The following is a 16,532-nucleotide window of genomic DNA, read 5'->3' as shown; positions in this document are numbered from 1 at the left end:
ACCGGTCATATCCTTGGCTCTCTGCACGCTTGATAGTCACAGCTAGACAGTCACGAGTGTTTCTCAGAGTTGAACATGTCTCAGACCTCGAGGAGAAGTCGTGAAAAAGTCTCTTAACAAGTTATTACAAGGAGATAGAGGAGTGGGTTTTGAGCATGAGCGCTGGAGTTGTGTTGATATCCTTTAGACAAGTTTCAGTCATTTTTGTATTCTAATTGGGGATTTTTAAACTTAAAGGTGCACTGTTAGTCAGTTTTTAATCTCTAGATTGCTATGCCAAAGTAGCTTTTCTGTCATGTCTCTTAGATTTAGGGTCCTTGGCATTGATACCCAGTGATGCTTGAGATCTGCAGTGGTAGAGTGCGGTGGGACTTGACCTAAGCGGCTAAGAATGGCAGGAGACAGGTGCTGTCCAGTGTAGCGAGTGATTTATTCACCATTTTGTGATCAAACCATATTTACAAAAAGAAGAAGAAGAAGCTCAACTCCATAGTTAACTCAGTTCAAATAAACATAACTGAACTTAAATCAGTGGAAATTAAGGTCAAACTGCACACAGCTACACTGACCTGGTCCTTTCCCCCCTGAACACCTGCATTCATCTGCTTAAATAGTCCACTCGCCCCTGGACTATTCCATTCAGTAGGTAAGATGAACATTATCATACTCAAACCTATACTGCTACTCTTTACTAGCAATAAAATCGCTACGGTGTAATCAATACATATTGCACCAATAAATCCATTTCTGTATAAACACAGTCTAAAATTCTCCCCCTTCTTCACCTGGTCTCTTCCTGTGACCTCAGATTAGCTATAAGCTATAAGCTATAAAGCTATAAATACAGGAAGTAAAGCTATAATTTCCTCCTTTTGTTCCTGGAACACAGGTAAGTAAGGTGAGTTCAAACTACACCAATTAACAGTTGAAATAAATAACATGTTAACTTGACAAACTTGTCAGAATTGATTTAAACCAAGATGTTATTGTACATAATCTGTAAAAGTGCAAAACATAAACAATAGTAGATGTTTGCCTATTGCAGACTACATATGAAATATGGTTAAATCAAAACAAGAATGTTAACTAAGAATATGGACAAATGGTGTTCTCACCCACTTTGTCACATAGAGGAACTGAATACAGGTTAGATGCTCAGCTGTGGACATGAGACAGATGTAGAGTTTTTTTCCAGTGCAATGTTTTTGAAGCTTCCTTTATAATTGAGGCACACAGTGTGGTTGCATTATTCGGGAATTTAAGCAGGAAAAGAAATGTGGCCCCCCTTCCCCGCTCAGCAAAACTGGTTAGCTGTGCTAATTTGTAGCCCTGTGATATTTTTTTTTTCCAGTGCACTGCACAGATACCCACTAACAGTCTTGTTGCCTGGAATATGACTATAATTTAGATTGTGAGTCAGAGAAGGGCTTAGTTTCATTCTGTCTCTCTCTGTTGTCCGCTCTTTTCAGCTTCACTAATAAGCCAGATCTGGCTGTGTAGTTTGATGGTTTGGTTTTCATTTCCAGACAGCTACCATCTTCCTTGCTGCGGGAGAGTGAGGATAATAGTCACTAAGTGGCCAAAAAAGAAACTGAGCTACTGGTCTTTCTGTACCCATTTCCAGGATCCCTCTGTGATCTGGCTGACTTAATACCCGAGGCTCATGTGTGAATGTGCGAGTCTCAGTATTATAGGCTGCCAATACTGTCCAGCTAGTCAGAATGATGGAGCAAAGCAAATCATGTGCGGCAGGGCACAGGTGCAGTGCCTGAGAGGTCAATACACGGCTCTCAAAGGAGCGCGGGAGTAAGAGTCTGAGTGATTGATAACTTAAATGCTTTTCACACAAGTTTTTTTTTTATTTTTTGTAAGCAAGCTGAAGTAGTAGTAGAGATAATAACATGGAGTAAACAGCAGTGTTTTAGCATTGATTTTGAAAGTATATAAGATTTTATGTTAACACACAAATAGGCACAGTGTGATTCTGGTGCTATGTTACAACTGCACCCAGACAAAACACCACTCTGTCTCTTCTTTCATCTTCCTGGCACTATGACACTATCTTCTCCATCACACATTCACTCTCATTACACTAGTAGCTTAATATTCCCTGAGGGATCAATAAAGTAGTGCGTTCTTATCGTGCCCTATTCATCTCGTATATCTCCCAATCTCGCCTAATCTCTTTCTCTTACTGTCTTTTCATCTTTATATCGGAGTGTTTTTTTTTTGGTTTTTTTTGTAAGCAAGCTGAAGTAGTAGTAGAGATAATAACATGGAGTAAACAGCAGTGTTTTAGCATTGATTTTGAAAGTATATACGATTTTATGTTAACACACAAATAGGCACAGTGTGATTCTGGTGCTATGTTACGTTTCTGATCTTTGCAGGAGCATGTTTCTGATCGCCCCATATTGATATATATTTGTTGTTTTTGTGGGATTAGCTCAAAAGTAGAGATTTAGGAAACTTAGTGTTCTTGTGTGCTGCCTGATTTAGCTTCTTATGTGTTTCCCCGTTGAGTTTTTCTCTTCATTTTTCAATTTAAAAAAAAAACTTCCATTAATTCTCTGTTTCCCATTACGGTCACATATACCATCAAAGTTGAGAATGCACATGGCACACTTCCATGAAATCTGGATAATGGGTTTCCCTCTGGCCCCAGCACCATGTGTCTACACTAGATGGTGGATTTGTGACCTGCAAGTCTATTTTGGTCCACAGTTACCTGTAATTGTCACTGCAGTGATTTGCTATGGGCTTTGAGCTCATTGTGTGCGAGCGTACAGCCGTACTGTGATTGACTGCATCCGGTGTAGATACTTATTAGCTGACACGTGCATGTAAGCACTCAGTTACCTGCTGTTTGTGGGTTTGACATGTGCTCAGCTAATTGAAGCTGCTTTATAATTTCCAGACAATGCTAAATGTCCTGAAATTGACACCAAGTGCCTGTGAGTCGAGTCAAGACGTGATACTGTGTATATGTATACCTCTATTGGAAATAAAATTTCTTGAGTTGGGGTCTTACAGAAAATCCACTTGTAACTTAATTGCACTGAAATTGAATTCTTTCCAACCATGACGCCAAGTCTAGCCACTGTAAAGTTCTGTCTGTGCGAGCAGAGCCTGCCAGCCCACAGCTGACTGTCTCTTCCTTGTGTGTGTGTGTGTGTGTGTGTGTGTGGTCATCATACAGGTGGCAGTGGATGACAGACTGAAGCTCCTTCAAGAAGCCCACAGAGACTTTGGCCCCTCCTCCCAACATTTCCTCTCCAGTGAGTACCGAGCCTATTACTTCTCTAAGGAAATTATAGATTTGGGGTGACTTGGTTTGATTCCACTCAGTTACACAGTTTCACATCGTCCAATTTCTCTCCCATGCCCCGTCTTTTCATCCTCAGCCATATGCTTCGCCGTCGCGGATGCTCAGTGGACGCGTGCACGCGCATACACATAGCGTGCAGACGTGCCACTTCACTCATGAATAATGCAAGGCTTAATTACAGCTCTGCACTGACTCCTTCCTCTCCCTCCCTCTTTAGAGTGGTCATTAGCAGAGCATAGAGAGTTAGAGACAAAGCTGGAGAGAAAAGACAAATGCAGAAGCGTGAACATTAAACAGAGCAGCCAGACTCCGGCTCCCTGCGCCTCTGTCGCGCTCTCCCTCGCTCTCTGACTTTCGTCATTTTCTATAATCATACAGCCATTAGTGTTCTCCCCGTTCCACCTGATTTGCTTTGCTGGCTGTCAGACACGGAGACAAAATGGACGGTGTGCGATTCAGAGCAGGTGGCATGCTCAGCCGGCATGCTGTGTCACCAACAGACACGAGTTTACAAAGTAAGCGCTGCTGAGAGCTCAGCAACTGCACCCAGACAAAACACCACTCTGTCTCTTCTTTCATCTTCCTGGCACTATGACACTATCTTCTCCATCACACATTCGCTCTCATTACACTAGTAGCTTAATATTCCCCGAGGGATCAATAAAGTAGTGCGTTCTTATCGTCCCCTATCCATCTCGTATATCTCCCAATCTCGCCTAATCTCTTTCTCTTACTGTCTTTTCATCTTTATATCGGAGTGTAGAGCTGTGTCAAGGAGGAGGGAAAGTGGGAGGGCGATAAATCAAGCAACATTTCTGCTTATTGCTTTTGAGAACATCTCAAGAGTTATATTTGTCTGGTTTTAACACTTTATCAGCTTGTCATTTTTAAGATTTCCCTTGCTTGTCTGTGTTTTTTGTCTTGTTTTGTGCCCCCCGTTTTTTCTCCCTCTATTTAAAAAAAAAAAAAAAAAAAAAAAAATCTTTTCTTTCATGTCCCATTGTCTCCCTCCTCCGGATTTTCTGCCAAGAAAACAATATCCATTTACCCAACCCACCCCCCCCCCCCCCCCACCCCAATTTCATGCTCCGTGAGAGTCTTCCTTATACATCTAGACTGTGTTATAATGGAAGCGTTACATGTAAAAATTATTTCAAGTCAAGGTCCAAACACTAAATGGATTATTTCACTGCTTGGTGGAATTGTGCAGTATTTATTAAGATGGCGTTTGGATTTTAGTTGCCCGACTTTTTGTCTTTCCCCTCATCTCACTGCTCTCTTTATCTTTGTCTCTCTCTGTCTGCAGCATCTGTACAGCTCCCCTGGCAACGTGCAGTTTCTCAGAATAAGGTTCCTTATTACATCAAGTAAGTGGCGAGAAATGGCTTCGATAGCACTCACTGTGCCTGTATAAACTGTATGCATGCGTCTGTCTGTGTGCTGTAGTAGGTTAGAAAAAAATGCTATTTGAAATGGAATGATTGTGTGTGAGTGATTTTTTTTAAATGTCTTTTTTTCCAATCAAATTTGAGTTTGCTTTAATTTTTTGCTTTAATTTTCATTCTTGGGATTTCTTTGTCCACTGGTAGTCTCAAGCACCTGAATTTTATTACATGACCTTTTGCGGCATATGACCATAGTAGAATATTTCAAGTCTAGACTGTGCAACTTTGTAAAGTAATCTCCTAAAGGACCTCTAAGGCTTTTAAGGGAGTATTTATAGGGCATGACCCTTTTGTAATTTTGCAATAACTTCTTCCTTTAAAACGGTCAGTTCCCCAAAGTTAAGTCCGTGCAAAGTTCATTTGTACTTATCTGAGAATAATGTAGGCAACTGTCTGTTGAAGTGACAGTGAGCAGGCTGGTGCCATGTGTCATGTCTCTTGGACGCTCTACTCAGGCAGCATCATTGTCTAAACCCTTTCAGCAGGTCATCCACAAATCAGAAGGTTGGTGGTTCGACACCTTGGTGATTAAAGCCGATTAGATAGTAGGTGCAGAAAATGACTGGTGTTGACTGATGATAATGGTATGATGGGGTTTGAATGGGTGAACGAGGCATGCTGTATAAAGTGCTGTGAGTGCTCAAGTAGACTATGCATTCACACTCAAGTGATCAGGAGCAACTGCTACTTTTGACCGTCTCCTACCTCCTGAGTGCTTTGAGCGTGGAATCGAAAAGCTCTATATAGAACCGGTCTATTTACCATTTACATTTATTTAATGTCCTGATTTGAATCTCCTGACATTGTGTTCGTTTCAGGTGTGAAAACAGTCTTTACTGTCATACGATCTTTTCTGCCTTTTAAGTAACAGATTTGGTAGAAAAGTTGAAGTTTGCACATTTATGACATCTTTATTCATCTCAAGGTAGATTCAGATGTGGGCAGTATGGTGCAGACCGAAATGATCTGCATTTTGAAAATGCTGAGAGCTGATTGTGAAATGGCTCATTATTATCTGATCTTTTCAGTTTTTTCTTTTGTGCGTCAGAGCTGTAACCTCTTGTGACCTCCGGTAAACACCGCCTGGTCATGGATCTTAGTAGCTATTTGTTTTTCCTTTGTATTTTCTGTGCATTTTCTTTGTCGTCCAATTAAGAACTTCTTTCTCTCGCGATTGGTTTTTGTCTGTAAATTACCATTCAGGCTGTTTCACCTGCACATTTCACATTCAGTTCAACAGTAGCACTTCCTTTTGAATAGATAATATTTGGCTGAATCCCAGGACTGCTTCCCATATTCTTCTAACAGTGGCTGTAATGACTTTAGCTTGACATCTCGCTTCCCATTCTAATTTTTTGCCAAATCACTCCAAACTGCAGGTTTTTGCTTAAATGGGCAGAAATGGCGTCCAGGACAGCTTTTCTACTGCTTAGGAGATGTCAGTTTTGAAAGTATAAAGGACCTCATTATCCAAAAAACATCTAACTGTACGTCAGTAAATTGCTGCCTTAACCAGATCTACACTTATTTTTGTGTAGCGGTTAGAAAACTCTATTTCAGCTATCATTTATCAGTTCTGCTGCTCTCTGGTTTCTTTTATAACGCTGTTACTGCCTGTATTTATTTTTAGGATGATAAAGTGGTAGCGTTTTTTCAGGTTGCCCTCCTAAATCATCCTGTGCCCTGAGTGGAAATGTCACCGTCTCAGTTAAAATTGTCAAATGGCCATTTACACAAGGGAAAAACCCCACTTGTTCACTGTCCACAGAACAGTCCACAATAAAAGCTACAGCTATGAAGATTTAAAGATACAGTCATGTTTCGGTAACTAGTTAAATGTCTTCAAAAAAAGTTTGATGAATCCATTTTCCAAAAGATTCTATATTATTAAGTGTGGTCACAATCTCAGCTTCTATAGTTTTATTTTTATGTAGAAAATCTGTCTGTTGTTGTTTATTTGGTGATGCGTTTGTGTGCATATAGGCAGTAATGAAGAAAAACAAAATTTCATAATAATCTTTTTTGCTGGACGGTATTAAGAGGCTTAAGTGTTAAATCATGTTAATAATACAATGTTTATGTACAGCCTTGTGAATGGTGCCTAAAAGCCTTGTGTTTTTAGAGGAAGAGGCATGTAAAGCCATTTTTAGATTGAATAACAAGACAACACCGTTTTCTGCCTGACTTTCAGTCTCTGACACTATTGTGGAGACATTTTGAACCAATCTTTTTTACAACGTGGCTTCACTTCGTTGAGGTTTGTAGGTATTTGTTTATGCACCGCTCTCTCGAGGTCCCGCCACAGCATTTCAGTCACTATTTAGCTGTCAGCCTCATATTTGTTACACAGAGGAGTTTATGGCTGTGAGGTTCCCTGTGGCTGTCAAACAAGCTCAAATCATCACCCCTCCGCCACCGTGCTTAATAGTTGGTGTGAGGTGTTAGAGCTGATATGCTGTTTGCCAAACGCATTATAGTCAAAGGGCATTGTTCCAGAAGTCTTGTGCTTTGTTTTTTGTTTTTCAGAGAGGATTTCTCTCTTTATCTTCAAACAATCCATGCTTGTTAAGTTCTTTTCTCTTTGTACTCTCATGAACTTTAACATTTTTAACATTTAAGCTGCCGATTGAGGTCTGTAGTCTGAGATGTAGCTCTTGGGGCATTTCATGGTGTGAATTTGCTGGGATGTCCATACCTGGGAAGTCTGGCATTGTATTCACACACCCACTTTCTCCAGAACAGTAAACTGCCAAAGCTTCTGTTTTTATAGAGGTGCTCACACTTACTGGTGCTGAGGTGCACTTGATTAGCATTTGATTAGCAGCACCTGGCTGCTTCTTACCCTCTTAATTTGGATGTCAACAGTAAGGGCGTCTGAAAAAAATCTTTGTTTTATATGATAGGTCCCCTTTAAAGAGCTAGGTAATGTCTAGACAAAGACAAACATGGGATTTATATATATAGAGAGAGGGGAGGGACACCTGCTTTGGGTTTGGGCCTGCATCTTGGCACTAGAAAGGGTTCAGATGTGAAAGCCAGTGACTCAGAGGACAGGCTTTATAACTTTAGAGTCAACAACAGCCTGTGATCACAGATGTGGCCAGCCAATGAACCTGCGTCCACCCACTCATACAAACACACAAACAAAACACAGGGGTATTTAAGTACCTGGGACACATAAATAAAGTGTCCCAGGTACTTAAATTTAATAATCGAAATTTTAATCATATACGTAATAATTTAAATATGAATGTTGCAAAAACTTATTTTTACTCAATGATCATCTCTCATATGGACTATTGTTTGACGTCCTGGTCACTTGCTTGTCCAACAACACTTAAAACTATTGAAAACATTTATAAAAGAAGTTTAAAACTACTTGACAAAAAACCGACTTCCCACCACCACTGTCATGTGTTAAAAAAACATAAATTACTGAACTTCAATAACTTAGTGAAACTTAAAAGAGTGAGTTTAATATATAAAGTCTTACACTCCCTTGCTCCACCACCACTAAAGCAGTTCATTAGGCATAAAGAAAGCTCAGACAGGACCACTCGAGCTACAATCCGAGGAGACTTGTTTATACCCCACAGACGGACAGCATTTGGGCAGAACGTCCTTTCTGTCCAGGGTGGCCATCTGTGGAACAGTCTTCCTCAACCCATTAGAGAATGCTCTACACTCAATTTGTTTAAGGCAAAGGTTAAAAAGTGGTTATGGACAAATCAAGTGTGTGATCGTGTATGAGTTGTATAGTTTTAATGTTTTATTTGGGAACAGAATGGTGTGTATGTGTAAGTTTGGTGATGGAGTTTTTATTATGAATGAATGATGAATTTTTATGAATTATTATGTCTATTTTTATGCTTAAGGACAACAGATGGAAATTAGCCCTTGGCTATAATCTGGTATGTTTACATTCATGTAATTTTTTTTTACATTTATGTTCATTAACATGCACTGTCCTAACTAAATAAATATATAAAGTATTCACAGAAAACTGTACACAGAAATGTATTTAGAGACACAAGCAGTGATATATATTTTTTCTATTTCAAATTGAAGCTAGTCTACAGCAGTATCCTCCTCTCTCACATCCACACATTCGGCCTTGGAGGCAGTTTTAAAATTCCACCTAATTTGTTGTTTGAATTCAAGTCTAAATCCATCTCCAGGACTAATCACAGGTCGCTTTTTGTGCCGTGACATCCTTGGGACATCAGTGCCTCTCTCTGAAACATTCATTTCCCCAAACTCCTCCCCATCTCGTCTCCCATCTCCTTTCATACTCTGCCTCTTTTCTCCGGGCTGACAAAGGGCCTCTGATTAAAACTGTGTCTTTGTCCACCCCCTGTAGCGAGCAGTTCCAGTGACATTTTGTGGGGAAACTGAAATGGCTTCACATAAGTTCGGTGTATTTATTGCATCATGCTGGCAACCTCATATGCTTTCCCATTTCACCACTGGCACCCTCTCGACATTCGAAGAAATCTTTGGTTGTGCTGTCTGTCTGTGTTTGTGTTAGGAGACATTTGGCACTGTGAAATGGTGCCAAACGGTTATGGTGGGGTTGAGCCTAGCAATAATCCAGCCCCCCCCAAAAAAACAGCCACTCTGCTCACTGTGACAGTGTGCTCCTCAGGATGTCTAGTTTAGGAAGTTTTAATAGGAATCCTAAACTATTTGAACCGTAACTCAAAAGCCCAAAAAAGGGGGATGCTATTATAGGAAAGATGGGGGTGGCTTTTTAAGGGAGGGTGGAGGTGGAGCGGTGAGAGACAGAAGATGTCAGGTGGTGAATGCAGGCACTTATCACCTGTCACAGACACTTGGTGATAAGCCTGGCAGGCTGCTGTCAGTGGGGGGAAAAAATAGTTCTTGAAATCTTCCTCGTGCTTACTCAGATATTTCCCTGATTCTGTGTCTTTGAATATCCAGATATGCTACTAATCATTCAAGTGCACGCTCATGATTATTCATGGAAGTCTCTGAGCGTGTGACAGTGACAAATTCCCACCACCCACCAGCAAAGCGACTGCAGACGTGTTTGGCCACACTGTTGCCGTTTTTAGGGAATCGTCTCCGGCCGTGCTGTGATTGTAGATCTATCCAAGAAGGATTTTGGCTTTTCCCTCAGGAAATATGAAACGTCTAGGTTACTTCTAGGGTAGAGGGAAAGAGTAGGAGGTTGTTGTGGTTATAATTTATTTTTAAGAAGCACCAATGAAGACGTAGTAATTAGCAGAACCACTTTAACCTTCAATGAGACTCTAAGTAGCTGGAAATTGTAAAGCTACACAAGCTTGATAAGCTAAACTGCTATTATTATTATGATCAGTTAATCTAAGAGGGTCAGATCGTATCACTTATGTCATAACTTCAGCTGCCTATTATGCTGACTTGGTGAGACAGAAATCTCATTAAAACATCTTGTAAAAGGTTATTTTCCCCTCACAGTACCCTTGTGGATACGTAAATATCATCCTTTTCTTTGTGCCTGCTGCTGCATCCCCTTTCTGTGACGCCGTTCGACTTGTAGATGGTTATTCTGAGATGTCATTTAATGACTTTTATGAGGGAAAATGTCACATGCATTAAACAAGACCCAAGAGGATTCATCTCCAGAACTCCTGTCTCACAGCTATCTGCTGCCTGACGAATCGGCAAAACCACTACGTGTCATCAGTGGCCGCTTTAATTGCCTTGTTTCTAATTGAATTTCCTTTTAATTTGATGCATATGAGAAGTCATTTTCCACTGTGGAAATCAATGTCGAGGAATTTGGAGAAGTGTTCAATATCTATCACGCTAATCCTTGAGTTTGAAAAGCTCGAGATATTGGAATGAAATAACTTCAGACGCTCAACTCGATTGAAATTGGCAGCCTTGCATCATGGTGTGCTTTTGGAGTGTTTTTGAACTTTGTGGTGCATTCAAATGCTTCTTGAAAGTTAGTAAAGGACAATTATCCATCGTAAAATCACCAATTAAACAATTAAAAGTAGCTTAGTTAATTTATTGACTCATAACCTGGCTTAATTTCATGAGGTAATAAAAGATTTTCGCTCAGACAACAGCATGGAGATAAATAGGATTTGGAGCGTAGGAAGAGAAGGAGTGACAGCTGTGCTGTGTTTGCACCTGCTGCTGGCGACACTAAACAGGAATCAGTGATAAAAGCCAGAATGAACAACAATGCTGAGGACAGGCTTATGACTTACAAGTCAATGACATCCCGTGATCACTGATATGCCCAGTCAATGAAACATTCAAGAATGCTTCTATGTTCAACCATTTGGATTAGTCAAGCTGGTGTGAAAGCTATTTGTTGACTACAGTGTGAGCTAAACAATACTCCTGAAAAAGGAGGGTCTGAATTTACATTACAATGCGCTAAACACGTATGAGCCAAAGCAGCAGACTTCAAAGAAGCATAATGGGCATGACTACTCGGCCGTCTGGTCTCCAGTTGTCCATCTAGGCTCAAGTCCACTCCTAAATTTTGTCGGTTTACCTTTCAAGGTTTTCTGGATCATGACCGTTAAACTTGGATTGAATTTTAGGGAAGTGAATAAAAAAACTTGGGCATGCACCAAAGTTTGGGGCACGAAAACTCAGGATGTTATAGTAGATGTTTTGACCCTGTGGGATAAATTTACAGTGCACAATCCAGTGGAAAAAAAGGAGGGAAAACCCAAACAAAAATAACAAGCATGCTCCTAGTGTTACTCCCAGCCTGACGCACTGCCTTTCAGCTTTTCCACTGAAAGCTGCTGTTTCCAGTCAGGTAAAAACAGCTGAGACACAGTGATCATCTCTGGGGATAATCGTCAACACAAAAGTCCAGCCAGTGTGAAATAGACACAGATTTTTTGCTCTTTAGCAAAGTTAGCCATCCATGGTAAAACATTGTAAAGGTTTAGTTCTAATGTGTGTTTACTGAATCAAGCCGTCAAGCCTGATTTGTTTGTATAAAGCCAACCTTACCCTGAATTTTACTGTGGATGAATGTTTCACACTGCGCCATCTAAACTGTAACAGCTTTGTCATAAGTGTGCCATCACTTCACTTAGCTTTCTTTTTTCCCCCCCCTGCCTTCCTACAGGACAACAAAAGGACTGACATTGCAAAGGGAATATTTTGAGGGGAAAGAAGTGAAGACTGTTAAATTTGACAATTCAGTTGTCCCCATCATGGCATTCATGAGCTGTGGATATGAGCACAAGCTGTCTAATCTCTCTGGTGATGGAAATACTGGCTGCCGTGTGTGTGTGTGTGTGTGTGTGTGTGTGTGTGTGTGTGTGTGTGTGTGTGTGTGTACAGAAGTCTGATTTTTGATGTTTTGTGAGTTCATGTGTATCCTATCAGTGTACTAGTTCTGTCTCGTCTGCGATGTACCATTCGACACGTCGGTGTAAAAAAACATTTTATTGGTGATAGCTGCTTGCGAATGTGGTCTGCATAGAGATCATGCTCTTTCTCCTAGTGTTTGTTTGTGTGGAGCAAATATCAGCGAATCCCCTACCAGCCTTTGACAATTTAGGCAAATGTTTCGCAGGTCCTTAGTGCAGGAATGTCCCGGCATTAAATATGCCTGCTCAGGTGTGAAAAGGGTCACCAGTCTGCGTAGCCGTTGAATAGCGATGAACATCTGCGCAAGAGGAGGGCTTATGCCATCCACTTCGCCGCTGCGCTTCTCTGTCAGCACTCGGCTTTACTTCCTGCCGACTGTCAGCAGAGAGCGAGCCATCGCAGAATCCACAGGGGAGCCTCTGCATTCTGAAGCAGACTTTTATTTGTTAAAAAAAAAAGATCTTCCAGAAAACTCCTCAAACATCCCACGCAGATCTGAGTGTGGCTTCTGACAGCCAGGTGCCTCCTTGAAATATTATGCAGGCGTGCGCACACACGCACACACATACACACACGTAAGGCCACATCATGGCCAGAATAGCTCAAATAAAAGAAGTGATTGGCAGGCGAAACAGCTATGTTTGATCATTCTTTTTAAATGTTTTTTTTTTCTTCTCCTACTGTTGGTTTTCCGACTGCTTTTATTTGTGTGTGTGTGTGTGTGCGTGCGTGTGCGTGTGTGTGCGTGCGTGCGTGCTGTGGCTTCTACCTGAAGCAGAAATGTAAACAGAAGGTTTAGACTTGGTCCCCTCATGTTTATTATGGTATTTGAAAGGAAAGGTGGGTGTGTGTGTCTGTGTTGTTTCATTAAGAGTTCTGTGATTTATGATGTATTCGTAGCCTCTGTCTCCATTTCAGGGGTGATAACAAAAGAGATGCCAATATGAGCGTCCACAGTGTCTGTACTGTTCCAGTGATGATGATAAAAGTAATGTTAGCTTCTGTGTAATTCCACTTGTTTATCCTTTTGCTCAGTTTCTCTGTATGATTTTTGCATACCTTTCTTATTCAGTGTTTTTTTTCTTGTTTTTTTGTGATAAGCCTTGAAAGTGTAGAAAGTATTTATGAGTGTGTGTGTGTGTGTGTCTGTGTTTAGACATCAGCAGTTGTTCTGTTTATGTGTCAGCTCATGATTTTGTGTATTTTGCACTCTTAAGTTTTCTCTTCTGTGTTTCCATTTTTAGTCATCAGACACAAACGACGTGCTGGGACCATCCAAAGATGACAGAGCTCTACCAATCACTAGGTATAGAACATAGTATTATGTATGAGGACTTAGGCTCCCGACTTATTTTTCAAAATAAATGTCGCTTCAGAAAATTGCTAAGAATAAACTTATTTCCAACTTTATATAGTGTTATTTAGCTGGGGTTTCTTTTCCCAGGTAATAAGATACTGACGGAGAAATGTACAATGGAGATATTAAAAATTCAATTTAAAAACATTTCCATACCAAAAAAAGACTGTCACGCAAGATAATCCACAGAATTCACTGTCAGCTTTTTTCCCCCTCAGCATTTCTTTGGGGGAAAGTTGTTCCAATGCGAACTTTTCACAGTCTGTACTTCATATTATCCAAAGTACTGAGGTTGCTGATCCTGAAAAGAGATGCTGCTGTTAAATATTTCAAATGTAATCTGTCATTCCTCTGTGCTTCACATAACGCAATTTGTCTGTATGATGCTAGGGTCCAAAAACGAATAGTTATGTCTATAACTTCTGTTCCCTGAAGGAGAGGAACGAGGTACAACACATAAGTATGGGATATCACGCCCTCGCGTGTCCTGGCTGAAGAAACCTTTATTCACGCCTTTACGGCAGATGACGTGTGATGACACGCGCAAGGCCCCGCCCGCACATATAGCCGCTGCCATCACCGTCATCCCTCAGTTCGATAGCCGCTCTTCACCGAGCCAACTGCTCAGTGGGGCCACCCTGTGTTGTACCTCGTTCCTCTCCTTCAGGGAACAGAAGTTATAGACATAACTATTCGTTCCCTTTCAGTCGATTCACTCGGTACAACACATAAGTATGGGACCTATATACACGCCCCGCAGAGCAGCCACCGAACCGGAACGGGACCACCACATCCTCAGTGAGTGGTAGACCCAGCAGAAAGGACAGCATGAGCCACCGAAGGGGCTGTAACGTCCAACCGATAAAACCGCACAAAAGTGTGCGGCGACGCCCAATTAGCCGCTGCACAAATATCAGCCACAGGCACCCCTCTAAAAAGAGCCCATGAGGTCGCCATCCCCCTGGTGGAATGAGCTCCCACCCCGTGGGGCAACGCAAAACCTCCGGTGCTGTATGCCAGCGAGATAGCTTCTACAATCCAGTGGGACAGCCTCTGTCTGGACAGAGCTCTACCTCTATTCGGATTAGCGAAGCAGACAAACAACTGGTCACACAAACGCACATCCCGAGTGCGCTCAATGTAGGTGCGTAGCGCACGCACCGGACAAAGAGAATGCACCCTCCTCTGCTCCTCAGATTCAAAAGGAGGGGAGCAAAAGCTCAGCAACTCAAACCCCATTGAACTATAAGATGCAGGCATGACCTTGGGAAGATAGGCGGCATTCGGACGCAATACGACCTTGCGGCCATCAGGAGAAAACTGTGTGCAGGCAGGATGCACAGACAGCGCATGAAGGTCCCCCACTCGCTTCGCCGAGGCCAAAGCGAGAAGTAATGCGGTCTTATACGAAAGAAGTTTCATATCTACCGACTCAACGGGTCCAAACGGAGGGCCACAAAGGGCCTCCAGCACCAAAGACAAGTCCCAAGCAGGGACACTGGACTTAAGCACGGGCCTCAGCCGGCGAACCCCTTTCAGAAAACGCACGGCGAGGGGATGCGCACCTGGTGTCACCCCGTCAAAACCGATATGACAAGCCGATATAGCCGCTAAATAAACCTTGATCGTCGAAAACGAAAGGCCTTTATCCAACAGCTCCTGCAGGAATGTCAAAACATCCACAATAGAGCACTGAAATGGGAGAGTGTGGCGGTCCTGGCACCATCGCTCGAAGGCTCGCCATTTGTAAGCGTACAAGCCTCTAGTAGACGAGGCCCTGGCGCTCTGAATCGTCGCTACCACACTAGGTGGCAGACCCTTAGCAACCAAGTTTAACCTCTCAGCAGGTAAGCATGAAGGTGCCACAGATCCGGGCGCGGATGAAACACTTCCCCCCCCCGCCTGAGAGAGGAGATCCCTGCGGAGAGGAAGCTGCCAAGGACTTGCTGCAAGCAGGCTGATTATTTCTGCATACCACGACTTCGCGGGCCACCAAGGGGCCACCAGGATCAGAGAGAGGGAATGCCGACGCACCCTCTCCAGAATTGGAGATATCATTTCCACTGGGGGAAATGCATACAGGAGCACGTCTGGCCATTGGTGCGCTAGCGCGTCCAAGCCCAAGGGTGCATCGTGGTCGATTATGGAGAAGTACAGGGGGCAGTGAGCATTCACCCTGGAAGCAAAAAGATCTATTTGCGCCTCGCCAAATAGATCCCAAATCTGAGCCACTATTGAAGGGTGTAACCTCCATTCTCTCACCAGAGGACCCCCCCTGGAGAGAAGGTCCGGCCCCAGGTTCAGGTGGCCCGGGACATGAGTGGCTCTTAGAGTCAGAAAATGAACACTGCACCATAACAGCAGAGAGCGAGACAGCTGCAACAGGGGAAGAGAGCGTGTTCCTCCCTGCCTGTTTATATAAGACACCACTGTTGAATTGTCCGTCCTGACTAAGACATGCTGGCCCTGCAGGACTGGACGGAAACGCTTTAGAGCTAAGAACACTGCTAACAGCTCTAAGTGGTTGATGTGCAGCTGGCGCTGAGCCGCGGACCAGATCCCTCTCACTGACGCACCCTCGCACAGCGCTCCCCACCCACTTAGGGAAGCATCTGTGGACACCACCTTGCGAAACAACACCCTCCCAATCCGAGAGCCCTGGTGCAGTAGCCCGGGCTCCCTCCAAGGACGGAGAGCTAGCATGCAAGACGCAGTTACCGGCAGCCTCCTCCGGAGGTGACGCGAAGCACACAAACGGTGAGAGAGAGTCCAGCGTTGAAACGCTCTCATTTTCAACAGCCCAAGCGGCACTACGGCGATCATAGATGCCATCATGCCCAACAAGCGCAATATCGTCTGGAAACGCAGTCTGCGTCCCAGCTGAAATTGAGCGAGGCAGCGATGAAACGCGGCCACTCTGTGCTCTGACAACCGTGCGCGGCTGGAAAGAGAGCATATTTCCAGACCGAGAAAAGCGATCTGTTGACCTGGGATTAGCGAGCTCTTCTGAAAGTTCACAGAGAACCCCAGTGTCTGAATGTGTGAC

General features: G+C 42.9%; 1 protein-coding gene across 7 annotated transcripts in view; it reads left to right on the top strand.

Moving 5' to 3' along the window:
• utrn (utrophin) overlaps positions 1-16,532 on the top strand; it is a 198,586-nt gene that overhangs the window by 132,183 nt on the left and 49,871 nt on the right. For all 7 annotated transcript variants that reach the window (XM_026194061.1, XM_026194060.1, XM_026194057.1 and 4 more), the window contains 3 exons: positions 3,200-3,278; positions 4,635-4,695; positions 13,374-13,435. In XM_026194061.1, coding sequence (XP_026049846.1) covers positions 3,200-3,278; positions 4,635-4,695; positions 13,374-13,435 — 202 coding nt within the window. The remainder of the gene's footprint in view (positions 1-3,199; positions 3,279-4,634; positions 4,696-13,373; positions 13,436-16,532) is intronic.

Source organism: Astatotilapia calliptera, chromosome 15 (assembly GCF_900246225.1).
Source record: "Astatotilapia calliptera chromosome 15, fAstCal1.2, whole genome shotgun sequence".
NCBI lineage: Eukaryota > Metazoa > Chordata > Actinopteri > Cichliformes > Cichlidae > Astatotilapia > Astatotilapia calliptera.
Note: the sequence above shows the minus strand (reverse complement) of the source record. Positions and strands in the feature narration are given on the sequence as shown.